Here is a 26,081-nt window from a genome sequence, read left to right on the forward strand (position 1 = left end):
ACCCCATGGTTTCTTCTGAACTCTTATGCGGAAACCCAACCTAAGTAAATATTGGATGCTACTGTTCTGGTTACCATGGTTATGTCCATGGTCAGGTATAGACTAAAGTGAATCTACATATGTCATATATACTTCTTCTGGGAATATTATCTCCCCCTATGTATACTACTTATGGTTTATCTCTGTTTCTTGTAATCTTTTATGCTTTCCAAGGAAAATTGTTTAGGTCTGTCTTACATCCATGATATTCTGTGTACATGTTCAGAGTATTCCTCAACCATTTCTTATATATACCGTAAACGTAGCGCAGAGATTAAGTGAACGTATCCTTGGACTAGTTCCATTACACATGTTGCTGACCATAGCAACGAGAAAGAAAGTAATGGGAAATAGCAATGAGGTTTATATTACAAAGTGACTTTTTTATTTAACGACTAAACCAGTTTATTTATAAAATGTGTAGATCCCCTTACTGTGCTGCACATCTCCTGGTGAATGTCTGGAACAATAAAGACTGCTATAAAGCAGGCACCAGGCCGCAAAGATCTATCATCAGACATAGCTAGATAGTTATATATATATATATATATATATATATATATATATATATATATATATTAGTACAAATGTGCAGTTTATAATAAAGTACCTTACATCAATGTACTGTTTTTCTCCCCCATGGATTTTATTACGCCTAAGTTTTTTTCTTTTTTTTCTTCTCTTAAATGTGACCTTGCTGTTGCCATGCAACAGTGCACACCCTTTCCCACAATCCTCTAGTTTGGAGGCTAAAGGACCTTTTACACAGGCCAATCATGGGCCAGGAGAATGCCTAAAAACGCTCTTTCACCTGATATTGGCATTTGTAAAAGTAACATTAATCAGCTGTGGGGCCAGAAAGCACCCCATCCTTGGCTGAGCGCATCTTTTAAACTAGCTTTAAATTTTATTGCCATCAGATGCACATCTCCCTGTGTAAAGAGGACATGTGCGGCCAACAACAAAGGAAAACTGAGAGCACGCATATGCCTATGTCCGTGCTATCAGTTTCCAGCCCTTCAGTGCTACTGTGTGATCCGGCATCCTGTCCTGCTGTCCGTCCGCTGCTGTATCTTCAGAATGATTGACAGCTAGAGGAGGCGGGGGGGGGGGCAGATTGCACCAAGGGCAACAGATTATCAAAACTAAGCAGACAAATGGGGGATTAGTAAGCCAATATCTCTTAAACCGTTTTACCTTTATACAGTTTTAAAAATGCCTGTACATTTGAAATATGCTTAAAGTGCAACTGTCATTTTTCAGAAATAAATAAGTATCAATAGTACAAGTGATTTTAAGCAAATCTGTAATCGGTTTTATTAAGCAAAACAGTTTCCTTCTGTACTCCAAAAGCTGTTTTACAGTCTCCTCGCCCCTCACTTCAGAAGGATTTCTGTGTCCATTATGGTCTATGGATAGGGGGCGAGGGAGGTGAGTGAGAACGGAGACTAGAAAAGGCAGAACTGCAAGACACTACATCCTGCAATCTTATCTAGTTCCCAGAGCAGAACTGACCTTTCTGACCCATAAATACAGTGTCTGCACAATTTCCAAACAGCAGAACTGGTTCCCTCCTCTTCCTGCTTACTCATCCCCCTCGGCCCCTCCTCCCTCCATAGTTTATAATGGACTCAGCAAACATGTCTTCACTTTGCTCCTGTGATGAAGACGACTTTGTCTGATAATGCACAGACAAGTAAGGGGGGGGGGGCTGCAAAACAGCTTTTTTGTACATAAACGGGCTCCTTTTGCTTAATAAAATGTATTGTAGAATTTTTTCTTTTTTTTTTTCTTTTTTTTTAAAGGGGTTGGTTACTTTATAGTAAAATAGGTCAGTACAAAGTATTAGTAAGTGTGCTCAATGTATATACTGACAGCAGCTCCCTGTGTACCTCATAGAGCTAATATCAGACTCCCCTTCACCAGGCTGGGCTGCCCTGCTCTGTTTTGTTTCAGTCCATAAAATGGCCGACATGGAGGAGCATGTGACCATGCCCTCACATGCTCCTCCATGAAAGCAATCTTATGGACCAAAACACCACAGAGCAGCCCAGCCTGGAGGAGGGGAGTCTGATATTAGCTCTATGATGTATACAGGGAGCTGCTGTCAGTATATGCAGTGAGTACAATTACTAATACTGTATACTGAGCAATTTTACTATAAAGTGGCCAACCCCTTTAAGCGCATGTACGGTACTATTCATTTCTGCTAAAAAAAAATTAAATTAAAGTTACACTTTAACATAGTGCACTGGTTTAGACCTAGCATTCTTAATGACACAACCCCTTTAAAGGGAATCTGTCAGCTGTAATTCAGTTTCCAAACGGCTGACACTGGTAAATAGCTGTTGGGTCAAGAAAACTGTAGAAAATATAGAAACATGCTTTTATTCTCTGGTAAAGAGTCAAAGGCTTTTCCAAGATCCTGAATAGCTGCAAGCTGGAATGCTTCCTCTTCTCCCCTGCTTGATTTGTCACCTGGAAAAGGAGTCTCAAACAAAGTCAGGTATGGGAGGAGGAGTAAGGCGGTATTACAGCTCGCTGCACTTAAAGGGGAACTATTAGCAGGTTAGACAAAGTTTAGTTAGTTTACTCGTTGGTCCGGTAAGACTGTTAGGAACGCTGCCCCGCCCTCATAGAGCAGATTCGGCCTGACGGCGGATCAGCGATGGTCTTACTGAACACAGAAGTAAAAGACTAAGGGTGCATTCTCTGTAAACTGTCTGTAGCACGGACTGTGTTCTGTGGAGTGGATCTCTGAGCTCCCAGCATGATGATTAATTATGATGCGGGAAGCTCAGAGATCCACTCTGCAGAATACCGTCCGTTCTACAGACAGTTTACGGAGAATGTGTGAATGAACCCTAACTGCACGGGAACGGCGCAGAGGATGAAAATGAGAGACATACTTCATCCTTGGCGCTTCCTGCGCCATAGGGAGCTGTCAGCTGGTTAGATTTGTCTAAGCTGCTGATAGTTCCTCTTTAAAGTGTACCTATCACTTTGGGACTGTGGCAGAATATATTGTATGTTTGGCTTTAACACTGGCAACCTGACAGGAAAGGATTGTGACATATGCTACTGTATAAGGACCGTGGACCCAAAGTTGCCCAATCTATGGGACCACAGGACGGACTGGGCTACTTTCACACTAATGTTAGGGTGATGGTGGTCCAATCAATAACGTAAATCGGTAGTAATATCCATGCAGCCCTTGCCCTAAACTGTTCATACATTACCTTTCCACGCTCCTGGTTTTCTCCTGCCCTCTTCATGCTTCCTGACTGGTCTCTCAGCCAATCACGGGGACGGTGGTCCTGGCCAGTGATTGGCTGAGCAGCCTGTCAGCTCTGAGAAGCTGCAGCGCACGGTGCTGGGAAGAGAGCAGAAGGCAAGAGAAGACTGGGAGCGTGGACAGGTAATGTATGAACAGTTTATTCAATCGTTAGTCATCGGCCACGCATAGCTATTACACTTAGTGATGCACTTTCGGTGAACAATGATTTTAGGTCTGGACCTAAAGAAACGATCAGCTGATGATCGTCGTCTTATTTGGCCAATTGTCACTTCGTGTAATAGGACCCTTAGTTGCATGCATCTCCAAAACTCGCAGCACAAAAGGGCCTTTTACACAGCCTGACATGAGGCCGTTCAAGGACTCGAGTGTGCGACAATCGGTGAGATTGGTGTTTGTTTGCAGGGGCATGGCACATCCATTCAAGCAGCCATAAAAACTGACAGCACAGATATGTATATATCCATGCTGTCCGTTTCCAGATCACACAAGCAGTGTACATTTACTTTCAGCACTGCTGTGTGATCTGGCACTGTCAGCTCCTGTCCTGTTGCGTAACGTACAGGCCACTGCCTCACCTCCTCCAGAATGATTGACAGCCGAGGAGGTGGGGCGGCAGCTTTAAGAGAGTAGGAGGGGATCTGACAGTGCCAGATCACACAGCAGTGCTGAAAGTATGTCTACTCTGCTTTTGTGATCTGGGAACTGAAAGCAGGAATATGTGCATATCTGTGCTGTCAGTTTCCCTTTGCTATCTGCCACACTTTTGTTTTTTTGTGTGTGTGTGTGTGTGTGTGTGTGTGCGCTTTAAACCCCTTTCATGCATTAGTTTATTCTGTTGGCTTTTGTGGACCAAATGCCACCCTTTCATCTCCATTTCCCCATACACACATCTATAGATGTTACAGATCCATGATGGGGAAGTAATCCATGCCGCAAAAAAAATTAACAATTGTGCAGCCTGTAGTTGGGGCACAGATCACCCATTTTTAAAGGGAACCATTCACCCCGTGGCCCCAGGCAGAAACTGACATACAGTGACATAAAGGTCAATATACTTACCACGTCGCTCCCGGTCCCGTCCCGGATCCCGTTGTTGACACAGAGAAATCAGCGATTCTTCTTCTCGCGCCCATTATGGTAATGAGCGCCGCCGGGTCCGAAGTCCAGCCTTCTCCCCGCCTCCGACACTTGATTGACGCCGGGTCCTCTTCCTCCTCGTCTTCTTTCTTCTCGCCGGATCCCGCGCAGGCGCCGTGACAGTCGTTTTCGGCGCATGCGCAGTTCACAATTGATGCCGCTCCGCAGCCTCACTGTTTACTGCGCGTGCGCCGATTGCCTCGAATACGTATCCTGTTTACCGCGCAGGCGCAGAGAGGTGATGAGACCATCGCAACGGCGCCTGCACGGGAATTCGTCAGAAGACTGAAGACTGAAGACGTCAATCAAGTTCCAGGAGGCGTGGATGGGCGGCGACGAGAAGAGGACCTCATGAATAAGTTGGACTCGTCCGTCGTTTCCTATGGACGTTGGACTCATCTCAGCTCATTACCATAATGGGCGGGAGAAGAAGAATCGGCGATTTCTCCGTGTCAACAACGGGACCGGGAGCGATGTGGTAAGTATATTGACCTTTATGTCACTGTATGTCAGTTTCTGCCGGGGGCCACGGGGTGAATGGTTCCCTTTAATGAATGGGTCTATGCAAATGCACATGGGTAGTTATGTCCGTAGTTGCCGGTCTGCGGCTATGGACAGCATCACGACTGTATTGGGCCTTAGTCTAGCCAATTATGTTTCATAAAGAGGAATCCACGTTTTCCTCATAGTATACATTATTACACCATTCCATTACACAGGAGAAGTTGTTTTTTTTTTTTTTTTTTTTTTTTTTTTTTAAACCATTATCAAATCAAAGTGGCCTGTAATGTCATGGCCAAGGATCTGTTTGACATTTCCATTATGAGGTGCCTCATTGTTACCTAGCGACAGTTCTTATATAAAGTGCCTATTGTACATGTCACTATGAATAGCATTTACATTATTAATGCCCCTAATAATAATCATTTTTATGGCTGCTTTTTTTTTTTGAGTTTTCAAAACCTATTGTTATGATGGCACGTTTGTTCACTGTTGTCCTTTTCCATTAAGGATGCCTTCACACCTACCGTGTCGCAGCAGAAAATCCGCTGCGGATCCGCAGCAGATCTAACTAAATGAATGCACACAGCATTAAATACGCACTGTCAAATCCGCTGCGGATCCGCAGCAGATTTGTAAGTGCGGATTTGATGCTGTGTTCATTCATTTAGTTAAATCTGCTGCGGATCCGCAGCGGATTTTCTGCTGCGATACGGTAGGTGTGAAGGCATCCTAAAGCTGTCTTAGGCTATGTTCACTTACCATACTAACAATGGCCATTGTTTTGAGTGTCAAACAACGGCCATGGTTTAGCATGTTCCTCTTGCCAACATTGCAAAGACAGACGTAGGAACATCATTTTAGTTCAGTATTTGCTGCCCTTTTTGGTTGTGGCTTGTAATACGTCCATTGACTTTAATACCAAGGACAGTTGGAAAAAAAAGTACTTCGAAAAAGTTAAAATAATGGCTGCTGTTCGCAAAATAATGTCCACGAATAAATAACATGAACGTTATTTTGATGGCCTAGTGAACAGCGGCCATTATTTAATGCATTTTGTGAACCAACGGCCATTTTTTCCATAGACTTCAGTGCAAATCATTGAATTATGAAAACAATGGCCATTGTTTTAAATGAAAAAGACGGCCGTTCTTTGCTTAAAAAGTACGTTGTGTGGACATCTAACTCTAACCTAACTCTACAGTGATTGTGATCGCTGGCATCACTTTCTAAATTCACGTACACTAAGGCCATTTTTACTCGCCTTGGTTTCTCGAGGCTCGATGAATGATTGATGTATATTATTTAGCATTGTGCTTCAAAAGATTAAATTAAATCTTCTTCTAATCACTTAGTTTTTGTTAGAACATGACGTTCTCTTCTTACTCGCTTTTACCAATAGGCCTCCTGTGGAAAACTGCTCTGTGAGGCTTCATATGTTTTAATGAATAGGCAGTCCTTAAACAAAACAGATGCTGCTCTCAACCTTAAAGGGGACCTATCATGTTGACTATGAAATTTGATTTGCAGCCATCATGTTATAGAGCAGGAAGAGCTGAGCAAAATGATATGGGGGGAATATTCAGTAAATCTTGAGTTTTCTTCATTTAGGCCTCTGCTTATTCTGAGCTTTGGAGTCCAGTGGGTGGTCCTAATCAAAGACTTACAGTAATCTGTGTACATACTCCGGCCGCCATCACTTACTCCTATGCAGTTTCCACACGGTGTCTCCTATAACTCTTGAGCACAGTATACCATGTTGACAAAGGTCGCAAATGACCGAAACGTCCAGGAATATGGTACACCATAACTTATGTTAAATCCTCGCTACCTGTGTTGGAAACTGTAAAAAAAAAAAACTTAAAAGTGCATAAAAAAAAAAACATAAACAATTGATGGCAATTGGTGTGCAGTGGATATTCCTGTATTCATGATAATTGATTTAGTTATACAACTTTGTAATGTGTGTTATGTATGTGAATGGCCCCCTTCCCTGTGTTCCCCCCCACCCACGCTAGACCTGGAAGTGTGGTGCATTATACTTAACGCATTCGTGTCGACCCCCGGCCGCCATCTTGTGACAATGATGTCATCTTCGGGAGGCCGGACGGACCGCTCCAGCCGTCCCTCATGCCGGCCCCCCTCTGCCGCGTCATCATTTGCTGAGCATAACTGTGCTCTGCCAATCGCGGCTGAGCAGCTGATGACGCGGCAGAGGGGGGCCGGCATGAGGGACAGCTGGAGCGGTCCGTCCGGCCTCCCGAAGATGACATCATTGTCACAAGATGGCGGCCGGGGGTCGACACGAATGCGTTAAGTATAATGCACCACACTTCCGGGTCTAGCGTGGGGGGGAACACGGGAAAGGGGGCCATTCACATACATGACGCACATTACAAAGTTGTATAACTTCCTACTTTGAGTGCACAGACATAGCATCAACTATAAGTTATAAACCCTTGTGGAAAAAGATTCATTATATCAATCAGCTGCCCCATGTCTGTGACATGATGATGATAATATCCGGGTAAACAGCCTTATTAAATTGACAGGTTTCCTTTAAAGGGGGTTTTCAGTAAAACAGACTGAGCTATCCAGAGGGTAGATCAAGCGTCACTGATCAGCAGAGTGTCAACTACTGGCACCCCTGCTGATCAGCTGTTCTGGGCCACATTACACACAGTGAGCTGAGCGGGGTCAGAAGCAATTGGCTCCTTTCACTGTGCAGTGGTCGGACCTAGTTACTGCAGCTTAGCCAACTTCTTCTGCCCCATTCACTGTGTAATGCAGGTTCCGATCAGTCACTGATGAGCTATATTGTGACTAGCACATCAATGCCTGGACATCACCTTTAAAAGGATGGTCTAACAATTGAATTTGCATAGCTGATGTAAAAAGGACTCCTGCATCTGTCTATGTTATATGTTCAGTGAAGTCTTTCTTGTACGAGGATCCTTGATATACTGCAGACCCTTGAGCACTACAAGAGGGTGAAGGAGAGAGCTGACTCATACTACATCACATAAGCTTTACGACCTTTGCAGTCATATGCTTGCTCATTTCAGTCTTCATCACCAGAAGCAGAAGTAAAATACCGCTATGTTTAAGTATAAGGTATTTCTGAGTGAATAGCATGTGTGCATTGTACTGCATGTCATTTGTGGGGAAGCCCTTTTAAAGGGAAGGTATCATCAGAAAATTACCTGTTCAAATGAATTTTGTATGTTAAACAGAATTTTTAAAGAACTTTAGTGGGGTTTTTTTTTTTAACTTTACATTTTGTGATTAAAACTATAAAAAAAATCAGAATCTTACAGTTTTCATCTTGGCCACTAGGATTATAGCTTAGCTGAGACTTCCCCTTCTGTCTCTGATGATTATTAGGAGGCTACTGGAAAGTGATCCATACAGAATTACAGGGAACTGTAACACCCAATAGATCGCAAAGACAATAGCAGCTGATTGTATACTTGCTTTTTTAGGGTCAGGAGTAAAAGAAGAATAGGCAAATTAACCCATTTTACAAATTATGAAATTTGTAAAGAGATCTCGGGGTCCCAGGGGTCAGAACCCTGCGATCAGACATATCCCCTATCCTGTGGACCCTTTTGTTTTTAGAGGGATAAGCCCCATCAGGTGCCTGGTAACAGCTTTCACCCATCCATTTAGGACACACAAACAATTTGGTGCTGCTTGAAGCGAAGGTTTGGTCAACAGCTATTGGTGTATAAGGGTATGTTCACCCTTGAGTAAATTCCACCTCTCCCATCTCTGCCTATGCCATAGACTCCATTCTAGGGTCAAGCAGATTCCGCCGTCCACCTGGAGAACAAACCTGTTCATTCTTTGGGCGGACAGCAGAATTTGCCTAACCATAGAATAGAGTCTATGGGACTGGCAGAGATGCGCGTGGACCGGGATTCCTTAGGGGCCCTATTCCACCGGACGATTATCGTTTGCATAATCGTTAACGATTAACAATCTCAAACGACCGCTATTGCGAAAGACCTGAATACGTTGACTCATTTCCATGGAACGATAATCGTTACTTATAATCGTAATTGCGATCGTTTTTCTTCGCTATTTATTCTCTATTGCGTTCGTATCTATTGCGAACGACCGAACCATGTCTTATTCAATGCGAACGATTTGCGAATGTTGTGCGAACGAGCAATTATAAAAATAGGTCCAGGTCTTATAAAGCGATCAACGATTTCTCGTTCGGTCGTTAATTGCATTTCAACCGAACGATTATCGTTTAGATTTGAACGATTTAACGATAATCTGAACGATAATCGTCCGGTGGAATAGGGCCCTTAGTGTGCACATAGCCTAAGCACCCGAAGTGTCAAAGAAGGAAAGTATAAGTCTGTAAGAGCATAACCCAGGTTATTTCTAGACCTTTGTCTTGTAACCCATAGGTATGTGATGGCTTACCAAAGGAACAGGGGTTTATCTCTGACTCTTCTTCCACCAAATGAGGTCATTGTCTTTGACTGCATCCGAGCTGAGGATGGATGGAGAGGTGTTGGCATGTGTGTTATTTAACACTTTCAAATCTTTTAATAGGTACAGAGACAGCTGACAAACTTGTTTGGCTGTATGTGTAATTCCATAGACTTTAATGGAGAGAGCTGTGCCAGTATTACAACCAGTTCTCCATTCATTCTCTACCTGGACATCTTGGCTACCACATCTGGCCGATAGGGACATGGAAACACCATTCTCCAATAGATGGGTGTGATCATACATTGACAGTACATCCTTTACTGTCCAAAATGTTCAGATAAACATCCCAGTAGTAATGCTGATGAATGCAGCAAAATAAGCCTCAGTATGGAATATGAAGCTTACAGATTCAAGTAGGGCCCCATAGACTCCTTTGGGTACTGTATTGCAGCTGTGTATAACTAAGAGCTTGTAAGTAACTGTAAAAAAGCCTTTAAAGGGAATGTGCCATCAGAAAATTACTTAAAAAGGTTATACATTTTTATGTTTCATTTTAGTACCTATATTTTAAAATAATTCTGAAATTACAGTTTCCATTCTCACCACTAAGCCTAAAACTAAACTGAGACTTACTGCACTGTTTGTAACAATAAGGTGGAGGTTGCTGGAACGTGATCTGTACAACATTACAGTGAAAGGTGAAACCAATAGATAGAGAAGACAAAAGATAAAGTTTACCGTTCAGCCTGCCCATCCCTGCAGTCACCTCTAGATGGAGCTTGGGAGCTCACCGCATACTGTTTTTATTATTGGGTTTTGACGTATAAACTTTATACATTAAACTCCCTCCAATGCTGAGCCAATTATTCTAGAAAACTAGAATTTTATAGCGCTAGATTTATTCACGTAGATTGGAGGAACTTATATTAAATAAATCGCCAACATTTTTTAGAGAAGATACTTTTCAGAAAACTCTGTGCACTACTGTGTCACGTTTAGTTAAGTTTTCTTTGCCAACCTTATCTAATCTTCTTTAGAGTGGCAGACTACTTAAGTACTGCAGGTTAAATGTTGTATGTAAACGGACGTATTGGCAATTTTAAAGTGACTGTACCACCAGGCCCAGGCTGAAGTACTGGAGGCGGGCGGACCCACCCTTAGTGGGAAGAAACTCCAGCCCCTGTATGATAGGGTTCCATTGATTCTAATAGAGTCACGTCATGGAGGGGCTGGGGTTTCTTCCCACTGGGGGTGGGTCGGCCGCCTCCAGTGCTTCAGCCTGGGTCTGGTGGTACAGTCACATTAAGATCACTGTTACTTACATATCACTGTTTCTGAGCTGCAGAGCGCACTAGTCCTGCCAGTGAATGCTTTCCCTGCCCTTGCACCTCTGATACACCTGTTAGCTTTCTGCCTATACTGTATGGCTGGTGAATTTTTCATTCTGAAAACTTTAGCTGGCCATACACTTCAGATAGTGTTTCGCTGAACCATGGCACCCCTTTGCAGGCTACATTTCTAATGGGGGATATGATGTGTTAATGTGATGTCATACACGGTTCTCCTAGATCCCTATAACACACCTGCAGCAGCAGCAGCATGAAGGACATTATAGAGCAGTGTAAGGTCACCCCCTCCCTATATGCAATGTTCAGGGGCTTAAATCCCATACGGACAGTCACCATGTGACCAGGGGTTGCAGGTTCAGTATGCTCCCTGCTGTAACGTTCTTCACCTGTAATGTTTCCTAGCTATGATGTTTGCTCTCCACGGTTTTTCATGTAGATAGAGGTTCGGTTTTTGGATGTAGCTCTTCCATGACGTTAGACCTAGCATTTTAAAATTTTCCTCCAATATAAAATGTGACAGATGATCAGCCTTTGACCATTTGTACTTGATCTTGTCTGGTAAATGGGAAAAGCTCCCATGAATATACTGCAACACAGACATAGGACAGAAAGTGTCCTTTGGCATCTATTTTTATTTATTTATTGGTATAGGAAACTGCCGCAGACTGTTGTTTACTCTGCTGTAGGCCACACCTGATACAGATGGCAATTTAATGTGACTGTACCACCAGGCCCAGGCTGAAGCATTGGAGGCGGCCGACCCACCCATAGTGGGAAGAAACTCCAGCCCCTCTATAACAGGGTTCCATTGGAGTCACGTCATGGAGGGACTGGGGTCTCTTCCCACTGGGGATGGGTCGGCCGCCTCCAGTGCTTCTGCCTGGGCCTGGTGGTACAGTCACTTTAGGAGCCTGTTGAGTTCTCAGGTGCATCCCACTATGTGACCTACCCCTACTAGACAAGGGAACACGTAATGGCGGGAAAGCGTGTGACTCTCCAGAAGTTGCAAGACTACAGCTCCTATCATGCCCTGACAGCTGTAGGCCATCGGGCATGCTGAGAGTTGTAGTTTTGCACCAGCTGGAGAGATGCCTTCAGGGGCATGCTGAGAGTTGTAGTTTTGCACCAGCTGGAGAGATGCCTGCAGGGGCATGCTGAGAGTTGTAGTTTTGCACCAGCTGGAGAGATGCCTGCAGGGGCATGCTGAGAGTTGTAGTTTTGCACCAGCTGGAGAGATGCCTTCAGGGGCATGCTGAGAGTTGTAGTTTTGCACCAGCTGTAGGCCATCGGGCATGCTGAGAGTTGTAGTTTTGCACCAGCTGGAGAGATGCCTGCAGGGGCATGCTGGGAGTTGTAGTTTTGCACCAGCTGGAGAGATGCCTTCAGGGGCATGCTGAGAGTTGTAGTTTTGCACCAGCTGTAGGCCATCGGGCATGCTGAGAGTTGTAGTTTTGCACCAGCTGGAGAGATGCCTGCAGGGGCATGCTGAGAGTTGTAGTTTTGCACCAGCTGGAGAGATGCCTGCAGGGGCATGCTGAGAGTTGTAGTTTTGCACCAGCTGGAGAGATGCCTGCAGGGGCATGCTGAGAGTTGTAGTTTTGCACCAGCTGGAGAGATGCCTGCAGGGGCATGCTGAGAGTTGTAGTTTTGCACCAGCTGGAGAGATGCCTGCAGGGGCATGCTGAGAGTTGTAGTTTTGCACCAGCTGGAGAGATGCCTGCAGGGGCATGCTGAGAGTTGTAGTTTTGCACCAGCTGGAGAGATGCCTGCAGGGGCATGCTGGGAGTTGTAGTTTTGCAATAGCAGTTGAGCAGGGATGGGGAACCTTGGGCCCTCCAGCTGTTGCAAAACTACAATTCCCATCATGCCTGGACTGCTAAAGCTTCGCTTTGATGATGATGGGAATTGTAGTTTTGCAACAGCTGGAGGGCCCAAGGTTCCCCATCCTAGAGTAGCGCCACATTCTGGGGACACTGGCTTATAGATTCCCAGCACTATCCCCCGTTAGATATGCACAGCATTGGGTTGAGTGGCGGGGCGTGTGATGTCGGAGTGACAGACAGCTCCGGCCATTGTGTCTGCACTTGTGCTGACTGCTCTGTTTTCGCGTATACAGTTGGCCCTGGCACGCCACACGTAACTGCGCCGGGCGGTGTCACGTTTCCGCTTCTGATTGGTGCACTTGGAAAGGGGACAAGGGCGGTTTCGCGCATGCGCTCTCCTCTGTAGTGTGACGCAGCCTCTCGCCGTGTACTCTCGCGTGTGGTTACACGTACTGTGGGCATGCGCCTTGCTCACTAGGAAGTCTCGCGAGAGCTGTAAGTTCTTGCCAAGCGAGACTTCCCGGCTCCGGCACAGTGGTGTTGAATGGTGGAGTAAGAGCAGGAGCCGGGATAGTGTACGGCCGCCAGGTGCCGGGGCTCCGGGGTGAGGCGCCCCCTGCAGCTCGGCCTTCACACGTCAGCAGTGCGGCTATCGTGCACCGTCCCGAGCGGGATGAGAGGGGCCATTGGGCTGACTGTGAGACCCGCTGCCCTCCTCCCTGCCACAGCTCGGACCCGGGACCCCGCAGTCAAGGTGACCGATGGCAGTAGCGGATTGGATCAGGTAGTGATGGCGCTGTGCAGGGCTGAGCCATGTCTGTATCTATGTGTGCTCCCCAACCTGTGGCGCTTCAGCTGTTGCAGAACTACAACTCCCATCATGCTCTGCCCACCCCCACAGACATACCATAGGCCTCTGTGGGGTATGACTGGCCCTATATACACCCCACTATAGTCCTACATAGCAGGCTCCATTGGCTGCCATATTAAGGGAGTTGTCCTTTGCTAAAAATAAAAAAAAATCCCACCCAAATATTCAGACTTAAAGGGGGATTCTAGTGCTCAAAATGTAATAAGAGTATGTTTACATGTTGCAGACTTTCTGACTTTATCATTAAAATAATTGTGGAAAATCTGCAGCTTCTCTCCCACATGTGGACCTAAGGCTACGTTACCTGTACCTATGTTACAGTACTTATGTCCCATGTGACGGCCCTAATAGGGTCCAGAAATCCTTTGATGTGTTGTGCCTGCTCGGTCAGTCATCGGTGACCGGCTGATCGGACGTATCAGAGGAAGTGGGGAACTAGTGCTGTCCATATGGCGATGGTAGGGGATCAGGACAGGTGAGTATGCTTTTTTGTATCTCTTTACAGACCAGGAGTTACTTTAAAGTGACTGTACCACTAGGCCCAGGCTGAAGCACTGGAGGCGGCCGACCCACCCTCAGTGGGAAGAAACCCCAGCCCCTCCATGACGTGACTCCATTAGAATCAATGGAACCCTATCATAGAGGGGAGGGGGTTTCCTCCCACAGGGGGTGGGTCGGCCTCCTCCAGTGCTTCAGCCTGGGTCTGGTGGTACAGTCACTTTAAATAAATGAAGGAATTCATCCCCTCCTGCTCCCCTCCTACCACTGCTCACCACATCCTGCTTTCCATTTCAAAACATAGGAAATATGCAGTGATTGGCCGGATGTGCAGTTTCAGTGTTATGTCATCCAGCAATGTTGTGGTGGTCCGCCATCTGCCCCATGAGGTGGAATGCACTCTGGTTTGTCAGTCACACCTCAGTAGGTGTTCTCAGTTTAGCCTGTAACTATTGTTGCTCACTTGATTATAGCGTCCTTAGGCTAGGTTCACACTGCGTTTTCAGCATCCGTTTAACATACGTTTTTTGCAAAAAACGGATTGCAAAAAAACTGATGCATTTGTAAAAACAGATCCAAACGGATGCATTTTTTTTTTAAGCACAATAAAGTACTGTTGACACTACTTTTTTTTTGATGTTATAAAAAACAGATCCGTTAAACGGATGCTGAAAACGCACTGTGAACCCAGCCTTAGCAGGATCAGACATGATGAAAAAACAGCACAGGAGTTATTCAGTATAAGATAAAGCACTGCTACTTTGTTGCAAAAACAGGGTCACCCCCTGTCCTCTGGTTGTGAGTGATATTACAATTCTGCTCTATTTACTTCAGTAGAACTTAGCTATAACCCCCATCCCCAAACTGAGGACAGTATAGATGCTGTTTCTGGAGGAAAGGAGCCATGTTTTTCTAAACCTGGATGACCCCTTTAGTAAGTGACTGTTGCAAACAGTTTAGGATGGAGTTACTGATGGAGTTGTACAGTAGATTAATAAGTACAACTGTTAAGCCATTCCTCCCTTGGTTGGCAAGACTTGTGTACCATTCATTAGATGGGGTATGGAAAGTGAGACGTCATTCGTCCTTCTCATGCGGCTCACACTGCTTCTTCCCATTGTAGCTGGGCATTGTCCTAACTCTCAGGATATTAGCAAAGTTGCTGTTTCAGTGGATGAGCCGGCTGTCTCCTGCTCCATCAGCTGCTGTGCTCTGGACTGGATAGCCACCTTACCAGCCAAGGTGGGGCTTGCCTAGGCACATTTCCTACCCAGTGTGTGCCATGGGCACAGGTGCATAATGTTCCTCTCTGACTCACTTGAAAGGTTTATTATATATTATCATATTTATTATTATATTTGCAGTGTGCTAGGTGTGTGTTTGCACAGCTTTCTCAGGTGCATCATGTTAGGAGACCTGCAGATCATTTATCTGACTCCACAGTCATTTAGAGTTAGTAAAACACATCTGCTTTTCCAGAAACAACACCACGCCTTTTATCAGGTTGTGTGTAGTATTACATCTCACATTAACACTAAAGGGGTTCTCTGTCCCGGCCCCCTTTTTTTCACAATTTTCGTTGAGGTGGTGAGTGAAAACAATTACATCCACTTACCTCTCCGGCTCCTGTTCTCCCATCTGTATCCAGCTGCTCCTGACCACATCCTAGTCCGAGACGGGCTTCGATAGGTCACATGGGCATGCCCACTCAGCCATTTAGTGGCTGTAACAGCATCCTGCCCATGTGACTTCCCAAAGTCCGTGTCAGACCAGGAAGCGGTCAGGAGCAGCTGGATACAGATGGGAGAACAGGAGCCGGAGAGGTAAGTCGATGTAATTGTTTTTACTCACCACCTCAACAAAAAATGGGAAAAAAAATTACATCCACTTACCTCTCCGGCTCCAGTTCTCCCGTCTGTATCCAGCTGCTCCTGACCGCTTCCTGGTCTCTCAGGGACTTTGGGAAGTCACATGGGCAGGAGACCGCTACAGCCACTGAATGGCCGAGTGGCTCTGCCCATGTAACCTCTCGAAGCCCGTCTCAGACCAGGAAGTGGTCAGGAGCAGCTGGATACAGATGGGAGAACTGGAGCTGGAGAGGTAAGTGGAGGTAAATGTTTTTACCCATGTTTTTACCCACCCCCTCCCCGGCAATTGAGAAAAAAGGACTCTCAGCTGGAATACCCATTTAAGGCAATTCACACACGGCGGGTGGGCTCTGGCTAGGGGATCTGTGCAACGATCCTCCTCCGGAGAAGAAAGCAGAGTACTCCAGGCCACTTCTGGTGAACATGAAGCCGGTCAGCACAGGGGAATAGGTGAACTGTAGATGCGGTGACAGGAGAGCACATCATGCTCTCCTGTCATCCCTGCAGCGGGGGGATGATCCGTGCCGTGATCAGCACTAGGACATGTTCTATTTTTTCATGCTGCGGGTCACTGCACAGATCATGTGACTGCCCACATTCACTTCAATGGTCCCCAAAATTACGGGTCTTGTGAATGCAGCCTGAGATGTAATAACACACACAACCTCAGGACATGTATGGCACTGAAGAAAAAGCTGCGTTTTTATCATCCTGGACAAGCCCTTTATTAGGACTGAAATGACGCTATTTTGCATTTGAATTAGCTTTCTGGAAAAGCATATGACTAAGAGACAGCTAATTCCTTTCATGCCATGCCAAGAGAACTTGGAGAGCTCATACTTCATAGTGGTTTTCATGTCAAAGGGCCCTGTTAGTCAAAATGTTTTGTTTTGTTTCTTTTTTTCTTCACAGCATTTTATGGCTGTGATATACCATCACTTAAAGGGGTTTTATGGGATTAGATAAATATAATTTCTTTCTTCCAGAAACTTTGCCTTTCTTGTGCAGTGGTTGTGAGATATGTTCTTCAGAATTAGCTAAAAGGACCACAGTGCATGTGTTTAAAGGATACCTGTCACCCCCCGTACCGGAGTGACAGGCTCCTGACCCCCTGCTAGATCCCCCTATACTTACCTAATCGCGCCGGGTCCCGCTTCCTGATGCGGTCAGGTCACGGAGATTTCCGCTCCTGAAGCCCGGCGGGAGCACTGACAGGAGAGTCCGATGCCCATAGAGAATGACGGAGCATCGGACTCCCCATTCATTCTCTATGAGCGTCTGACTCTGCTGTGTGCGCGCGCACTGGGCTTCGGGAGCTGAAATCTCCGTGACCCGACCTCATCAGGAAGCGGGACCCGGCGCGATTAGGTGAGTATAGGGGGATCTATCAGGGGGTCAGGAGCTTGTCACCCCGGCACGGGGGTGACAGGTCCTCTTTAAAGGGGTATTCTAATACATAATAAAATTATATATTGCTTGGGCTGATTCTACTGACTTCTAAAGCTTCTGAAATGAAAGGACCTGCCCTCACCGTTAATGGTAGGCTGCAGCGATCGCGCTGCAGCCTGTCATTAACCCTTTAAATGCCGCGATTGCAGCGTTTAAGTGTAAGTGACAGGGGAAGCTCTTGTTACTTACCGTTAAGGACCCCCTTAACGAGGGTCCCGGTCGCTGTGACAGACCGCCAGAGGTCTCTTAACTTCCTCTGTGTAGTCCAACCGGCGATCTGCTCATTGAGTCTGTCACAGGCAGGCTCAATGAGCAGAGCACCTATTACACTGATCAATGCTATGCCTATGGCATAGTAATGATCAGTGTTTGCAATCTAATGATTGCATGTTAAAATCCGCCAAGGGGACTTAAAGTGTGTAAAAAAAATAATTAATTAATTAAAAATGTTTTTTACAATATCCCAAAGCCCCACCCCCAATAAAAGTTAAAATCACCCCCCTATCCCATAATATTAATAAAACATATAAAAATAATTTAATAAACAAACATATATATATAGTGTTTAAAAGTGATCAAAACGTCCAATCAACACAAATATGGTGTTAATAAAAACTAGAGATCATGGTGCAAAAAATGACGCCCCGTAGGTAAAAAAGTAAAACCGTTATAGGAGTCACAATAGGCCCATTTTATTAATAATTAATTGCAAAAAAAAAAGGATTTCATTAATAAATATATATATATATATATATATATATATATATATATATATATATATATATATAAGAAAACCTGCATATGGTTGTGTTCAGACTGACCTATAGAATAATGGTATCATGTCAATGTTACCGTATAGTGCATTACGTAGACACAGGAACCCCCCAAAAGTTACCATATTGCATTCTTTTTTTCCAATTTCACCAATTTATATTTTCATAAATGATATTTTTGGGATTCCATCATACATGTAATGATAAATTAAAGTGCTAGAGCTCTTAGAAGGGGAGGAGGGAAAAAAAAAGTGCAAAAATGGAAACTGGCGCGGTCCGCGGGGTCATTTTGGGCTTGGTCCTCAAAGGGTTAAGATTAACTTTGTTATAAGCAACAATGCTAATTTCTGTTCTGTAATGTGTGTTTTTTCTTTCTTCATAGTACATGGAGAGCTAAATGGTACTACAGGAGACCGCAGGACCCTGGGCTCTGACAAGTCTGCGAACCATACTGCCTCCAGAATTCACAACGGTGGCCAGCAAGCCCCCGCAGAAATCGGCACCAATTCTAAGCACCTAGCCAAGACTATTAACTTTGGAAAGGCAAACAACAAACCTAAAACTTTGCTTCATAGAAATAGTATGGACAAAAAGAATGAGAAATCTTATGAAAGCAAACCTAAAGATATCAAATGCACAGACAAGGGTGAGAGCAGACCCATTCAGAATGGTTTGCTTTCCAACAGCGCTGGTTTTATTACTAACGGCTATGTAAGCAAAGGTGCCGAGAATGATGGCAGTGGTTCAGAAAGTGGATATGCCACAGCTAACAAAAGGAAAGCCAAGTTCACCAATGCCAAGCCTGCTGAGAACTCCAGCTTTTTGATTGGCAAAATGTCAGACTCTGAAACTAAACTGGATTCTGAAAATTTCAAGCCAGATTTGTTTTTAGATCAGAAAGGGGCGACTCGGGCGGATAATGGTAAAGCAACTTGGAAGAGTGAACCTTCAACTACGGGCATCGGTCGGGGAAAATCAAACCCTGGAGATATACAGAGGAAAAACTCTGATGCCAAACCTGTTGTAGGAAAGAAATTTGACGACCGACCCAAGGGGAAAGCTTCTCCTATTAGTTCCACTAAGGAGGACTCATGGACTTTGTTTAAGCCACCTCCTGTTTTCCCTGTTGACAACAGTAGTGCTAAAATAGTTCCCAAAATTAGTTATGCAAGTAAAGTTAAAGAGAACCTCAATAAAGCAGCCCAGAACAACGCAACTTCTCCCTCTCCCCTTTCCTTCTCCACTCAGACTGGGGAAATTACTTCATCAAACTGTGTGTCCCAGGTCCCCATGTCTGCCATGAAGTCTGTATCTACAATTAATTTTGCCAATGGACCCCTTTTAGTAGGAGCTGATGGGGGTTTTATGGCTACTGCTGCTAGTACTGTTTCACACACACTGCCTGGGGGGGCAGAGACTTTGCCCACAGAATCCTCTTCTGCCTCTGAACAAAAGAAATCTGGCCTTTTTACTTATCCTTTAAATATGCAACATGCCCTGCCAGACGCTTTGCAGGGAGACCAGTCTGGACAGTCGAATCAGCATAGCTTGGGAGAAATTTTTCAGAACCAGTGGGGCTTGTCTTTTATAAATGAACCAAGTGCTGGCCCTGAGGCTGGAGCAGAAAAGCCGGACACTGGGCAGGGTGTCTGGGAGCACCCCACCCTCCCTGTATCACAGGGTGCTGAAACTGTTCCCTCAGGAAATGAGCGCCCTGTTTTTCCCAAGGCCTATGAGCTGGAGAAACGGACTAGCCCTCAAGTTCCGGATGGTGCCACACTAAAAGCAGCTCATGGTTCTGGGGGAGACAGGGGTGTGTTATCCTTAGAGACTCTGCATATAGGAGAACTGCAAAAGCCAGAAGCTGCTAGCCAGGGTTTATTAGTGTTTCAGGCCAAGGTCTGTGAAAACGAAGAAACTCTTCAGACCTCTCTGAAAAACACTTTACAGACCTCCGCCAAAGATAAGAGGTACCATGGAGATCTTGATTGCAAAGATAGCTGGGGTTCTTTTGACCTGAGGGCTGCTATAATCTATCACACTAAAGGTAAAAAATGTGCTCATCTTTGTTGGGATCATGCAATACGTGAACTGTTATATTGTCAAACCTCAACTGCGACATAATTTGAAGGGATATTTTTCCATTGATGACCTATTCTCAGTATAAGCTATCAATATCTGGTGGGGATCTGACTTCTGGCAATACAGACGATCATCTTGTTGCCAGTGTTTTGGCACCCTCATAGACAAAGAACAGAGTTGGAATTGTCTTTGCACATTTTGTAGTGGCTGTGCTGGGTTTAAAGGGGTTATGCAGTGCTAAAAAAACATGGCCACTTTTCCCCCTCTCTTGTCTCCAGTTTGGGTGGGGTTTCAAACTCTGTTTCATTGAAGTAAATGGAGCTTAATTGCAAACCACACCTAAACTGGAGACAAGAGAGGGAGGAAAGTGGCCATGTTTTTGTAGCGCTGGATAACCCCTGCAAGGCAGCTCAGCACTGATTTAAGTCAATGGGAGCTGACCTCTAGTAACAGCGCTACAGTGTGTGGAGCAGTCTGCTCCTGGCTGGGCTCTTTGTGTGCATATGAGAACACTGCAGGACATAGTCTTCATAATAAGTCTGTGGAACCCATCTCCTGCAAGGAGACTGATCGAGCACCAAGGCGCATCAGTAAGCCCACTGGATGATTTTTTTTTTATATCCTTTGCGATCTCACTATTATTCAGTATTGTGTAGAACTTGAGATCATAGTCACATTTTTCCATGGCAATGGAGAAAAGTCAACATGGTGGAAGACAGGGCTATAACATGTACTAAGTGATTTGCTGATGTCAGAGCTATTATTTGTTATTCTTTGCATTTCTGAAAATTTTCAGTTGTGAGTTTAATGGTTTAAAGTGAAAGAATATGTGTGATATGTATTGTGCACACTGATCTGTATGTTTAGAAGCAGTAAATGACTGGAGGTGTTGATATCTTTTAGTACCAGGGATTCATTTAGCATTACGTGTAGGCATGTTAGGAAATTGTTGTATCAGCGATTTCCCCATTACCTAAACTATTATAGAGTGTTACACTATCATTTTATGAGATGGCAGTACCTGTTTACCCCTGTTTTTATGACTATTCCTTTTACTTCCGGAGTGTGCCATTTTTCTGCTCCATTACTATAGCCACTTTGGCAACCACTCTACAATGTCTTCTTTTTAGTCTGCATCTTGTGATACATGCCCCTGTTAATGTTCTGGGTTGCAGTTGGCAACAATAATTTGGGAAGACTTCAGGGGACTAGACTAGTAGATGACACAGGTCTTAGAATGGGCGCCGAGCTGGTGAATTTAGGGGCGATACATAAACCTGTCACAGTTGAACCCAGCATTATTAGTCTGATTATATTAAAGGGTACCTGTCCTCTACAAAAAATTTTTATAAAATTCGGGCAAAGCTGTACACTGCTTAAGCCTCCAAGCAGTGGTGATCAGATCCAAATTTTCTGACCTGTCAGAAGTGTGTGCTTTTTTAAAGGATAGGTACCTCTTGAAGTTCTGCTAAAAGTTTATTCGGTTCAACCATTTAATCCCTTCTTGACTTGTGAAAAGCTATACAGGTCTCTCTCACCTTGAGATCTGTCCAGCTATGACCATATTGATGGCTAACACCTTTTCTGTACTGTCTACAAGATACATTTTAGGCTGAACGATGAGATGACTCAGTTTTGTGCATGTTGTTCTTGTTGTCATTTCTATGAAAAATTCACAATATTTTTTTTTTTTTTTTACCAGAAATGGAATCTATTTTGAACTTGCAAAAACAAGGTAAGTTGACTGAAAGGTAAACTGCTTACATTTGCTTACCTTGACTAAACAAAGGTGTCTTATCTGTTTCTTTTATGTATATGTAATCATTAACATGGCCCTGGCCTATACACAGCATCGGGTTCTGGCCTAAATGTGTGTGGAAAAACTCAGTCCACACAGCGCCACCTGCTGTTCAGAGCTACTGCATAGCATCCCATTATGGGTAACTAGCTAGTACTAGATGGCTGAAGGAAACATTCACTTTATTTTATAACCAGCTATAGAAAGTGGTCCTTGTCGATCATCCCCCCTCCTCCATTTATTTTAGTTTTAATATCTGTAGTAGGTAAGAGACACAATCTAATCCTTATTGTGTTGCTTTATCCTCATGCGCTATGGCCAGTATTGTTCGATGTTTGTTTTTTAGCGTGTTCCATTGCATGACTTAGATCAGACCAGGTTTAATGCTTCTGGAACTCAGAACTCAGTGCCCATATTACTAGGCAAAATGCAGATGACTTGTGTGCATGAGACTTGGAAGTGTATGTGCTACCATGTGCTTCCTCCTGGCTTTTTCCCCTGTCATAAAAAAAAAATGAAATAAATCACAAGTCAAATGTTTTGTATTTCAGTGAAATGTTAAATTTCAGGGCTCTACTACAGTATAGTGCACTACAAGGGTCTTTATGCAGTCGTATTTACATAATGCAGTGCATCTTCTGGAGATAAGCAAGTCAGTAAATACTAGTATACATATGAACATTGTAGCTTACATTTGTCATATAAATGTCTAATATGGCTTTGTCATTGGCACTCATTCATAGCGATGATTGTTCAGCATTTGAAGAAGGTGACTAAAGAAGTTGTATTCCTGGACTCTCGGGCTGCATCCAACTTCTTCAGCCACAGGTATTCGAGTGCCAAACAGGGATACTGATTCGCTCATCAATAGTGACTGAGGAGCAAGACTAAAGCATCGGTGGTGCTACAATTCTCTGGAAAACCCATTGCACATTTTCCCAAGCGTTTTGATTACTTTGTAAAGTACTTGGAAAGTGAAGCCTCATTTTCTTAACGGAACCAATCGACCACTTTTATGCTTTACATTTAGTATTGGGATTTTGTACTATGTTTATTTGATCATCTCTGCAACGGACAGGCTGCACTTGACTTTGACTACAACTTGACCACCAGTAATGTTGCTGGGAGCCCATAAATTACCCAGCAGGCTGTGCTACCAAGTTGCTTTGATTGGTACAGCATGTGTTTATAAACCTAACCTAAGGTTTCTTACATTTTGCAGAAAGTAATTATTAGACTTAATCGACATTTTGAATAATGCAAGGCTTTATTTTATGCTTTTGTCTTTCAGATCCCAATAGGATAATCACTTATAATGAAGCCATGGACCGCCCTGATCTCTGAGATTACTGCCAGGGGACGCTGGCTTTACTTTTCCGAAGTCATTTCATCAGTGCATGAGAGACATTACCTGGCTGTCATGCTCCTTTAAAGAATATAAAGAAAAAAAAAAAGAAAAAAAAAAAAAAAAAGGAAATGGTGCAAGAAACAGAGAGGGGAAAACAACAACATAACAGAATCAAATTCTTGGATATATAATTATATAAATAAATATATATACGTATATATATATATTTTGTTTAGATAACTATGTATAGAAAATTCTATCTATATAAATATATATAAATATATAGTTATTTAAACAAATTTAAAATGAAAATATTAATAAAACAGTCAGGAACCATTACTTCCTTTCCCAGGGAAAAAAGTTAAATTACTGGTACTTTAATTATTGTTTTTTTTTTCCAGTTGTTTTTGTTGTTTTCACACAAGACTAAGGTTTTGAATACAGAAGCATTGTATTCCCGATCCTGTATTACATTGAATAAGACATGCATACTTATCTGCCAATGATGAGAGAGCACATCATATCACTTTTTGGGGGGGATTGATTCCAACAGTTCTGGTCTCATTCCCCAACCTCGTATTTGTGTTTAAAATGGCTTCTGCATATGACATTTATCCTGGCTAAAAAAAAAAGAAACACATTTTTACGTTTCAGAATAACACTTTATATATATCCTTTTTGTTTTTTCTTTTTTTTCCCTATTTCTTTTTTTTTTGTTCTTCTGGGATTTACAAATGAAAGACACAATAAATAAAAAAAAAAACGCAAGCTGTCTTAATTTTTTCACTTTTTTTGGAACTGGAGACAGATGCACTTTTTGGAAAATTCGGACAAGCAGGTTTTCTTAATTTTGACCATTGGAATTTGTGTCCCATCTATTGAAGACTAGGAAAGATGCTTTAAAATTTAAGAACAAAGGACGGAAAAAAAAAATCGCAAAACGCAAAAGAAATTAATCTATTTAGGCATTTAATATATGTAAAAGATATATATAGAGAGAGTCCAATCTGTTCCCTGTTTGATGTCATTGTATGAAAGGGGAACAAGCTGCGTGAGGCTGTTCTGGACACTGGCTGTATCATCTCTTTGTGTGTTGCTAATACCTGTCCTCTTGGTTTTCTTCTTTTACCCTACATGTACTTTGAATATAAACAGATTGCACATGACTGTCATGTTGAATTCCTCCATGGCTCTGACAAGAGTCCGATTACATATATATATATTTTTCAACTGTATGCTTCTGAAAATCTTTGAGTCTTTTTATAATTTTGAGAGTGCCCTTTCTGTATGAGGACAGTGCTAGAAGCAGGACTTAAGCAATAAAGGTATTGACCCTTTGCATTAAGCGAGTGGCCTGCAGTGCATTAGATGCTACTGGGAGAATAGTTGCAGTATATCCACATGTTGGGAGTGGCACTCCTCAGTTGCTCACTGTCGCTTTGTCTTCAAGCAATGTCCTCCATGCTTGTTTGGTTTGTTACTTATATCACTTGTGCAGAGCACAGTGTTGGGCTTCTATGCAGGCAATAGTGGTGAGAGTGCCTCTGCAACAAAAATGTTATTTAGAATCGAATGGTGCTATAAATATATATTTAGAAATCACATTGTTTTTTTCATCTTGCAGGACCCTCCAGTGTTTGAAGGGGGTGAATTACTTAGTTGCAAAAAGTCCCCTCGATATCACCCCAGGTCTAGAGAGAGAGTTTAACCATTGGTTGCTGGTATGGTCAACAAGCAGAATATGTGCTTATTAGAGATGAGCGAACCTGGAGCATGCTCGAGTCTATCTGAACCCGAACTTTCGGCATGTGATTAGCGGTGGCTGCTGAACTTGGATAAAGCCCTAAGGCTATGTGGAAAGCATGGATATAGTCATTGGCTGTATCCATGTTTTCCAGACAACCTTAGAGCTTTATCCAAGTTCAGCAGCCCCAGCTAATCAAATACCGAACGTTCGGGTTCGGATGAACTCGAATCTGAACCCGGTTCGCTCATCTCTAGTGATTATGGATCAAAATGTAAACATTTCATTAGAAAGCTGCTTGGTTAATACGTTGCCAGCATTTTTTTTTCTTTTGTAGAAATGTTTAAATAGTACATATCAAACAATTCTTGCTTGGAATTATTTATTTTACTGCAGGAAATAGGCACAAATGCTACACAGTTGATTTATACGGTTTGTTAACTTGATCTCCTTTACATTGTTACCTGTTTATTTTATTTCTTTTATGGCTATTTCCTCTGTGGGTACATTACCATGTCCATAAAAACTAGCAAAAAACAACTATTTAGGTTGCCTAAAATTTAATGATACACGTTTAAAGTGAGACTTTATCATAGTGGCATGGTATTGAACTGTGAATGGCAACGTACAGTTAGTCAAGTTTTTATTGGCCAAAATACAAAACCTTGTTGTGTCATATAAAATTTGCCACCTTGTTTTGTCCGATCTGTTGTGTAGTCTGGATAATGGTCTCGGGCTATAGTAGAATTTTAAAACATCAAGCGTGAAGAATAGGTTTACACATTGCCTATTAGTAAACTTCAATTTTAAGGAAGCTTTGTCTTCTGATATCTTCCATTTTTGTTTTGCAGAAATAAAGTTTAAACAGAAAAAAATCATAAGGCTTAAAGGGAACTTTTCACCCTGGCTGCCGGGGGAAGAGCCGCCCAACCCCCCCGGTGGAGCCCCATATACTTACCCCTTCCATGAAGTCCCGTTCCTGGACCCGGTCCCGCCTTCAAGAGATCGCTGTCTGAAGCCCTGCATGCACGTTATGCTATTACCAGAGAGGAGT

At 43.5% G+C, this 26,081-nt stretch overlaps 1 protein-coding gene across 1 annotated transcript in view; it reads left to right on the forward strand.

Moving 5' to 3' along the window:
- The window catches only part of NUFIP2 (nuclear FMR1 interacting protein 2), a 28,120-nt gene extending 3,602 nt beyond the window's left edge, over nucleotides 1-24,518 (forward strand). The window contains exons 2-4 of the mRNA XM_069945691.1: nucleotides 18,438-20,102; nucleotides 21,840-21,872; nucleotides 23,227-24,518. Of these exons, the coding sequence (XP_069801792.1) occupies nucleotides 18,438-20,102; nucleotides 21,840-21,872; nucleotides 23,227-23,279 (1,751 nt within the window). The 3' untranslated portion in view covers nucleotides 23,280-24,518. The remainder of the gene's footprint in view (nucleotides 1-18,437; nucleotides 20,103-21,839; nucleotides 21,873-23,226) is intronic.
- The last annotated feature ends 1,563 nt before the right edge of the window (nucleotides 24,519-26,081 follow it).

Source organism: Dendropsophus ebraccatus, chromosome 11, assembly GCF_027789765.1.
Source record: "Dendropsophus ebraccatus isolate aDenEbr1 chromosome 11, aDenEbr1.pat, whole genome shotgun sequence".
Lineage (NCBI taxonomy): Eukaryota > Metazoa > Chordata > Amphibia > Anura > Hylidae > Dendropsophus > Dendropsophus ebraccatus.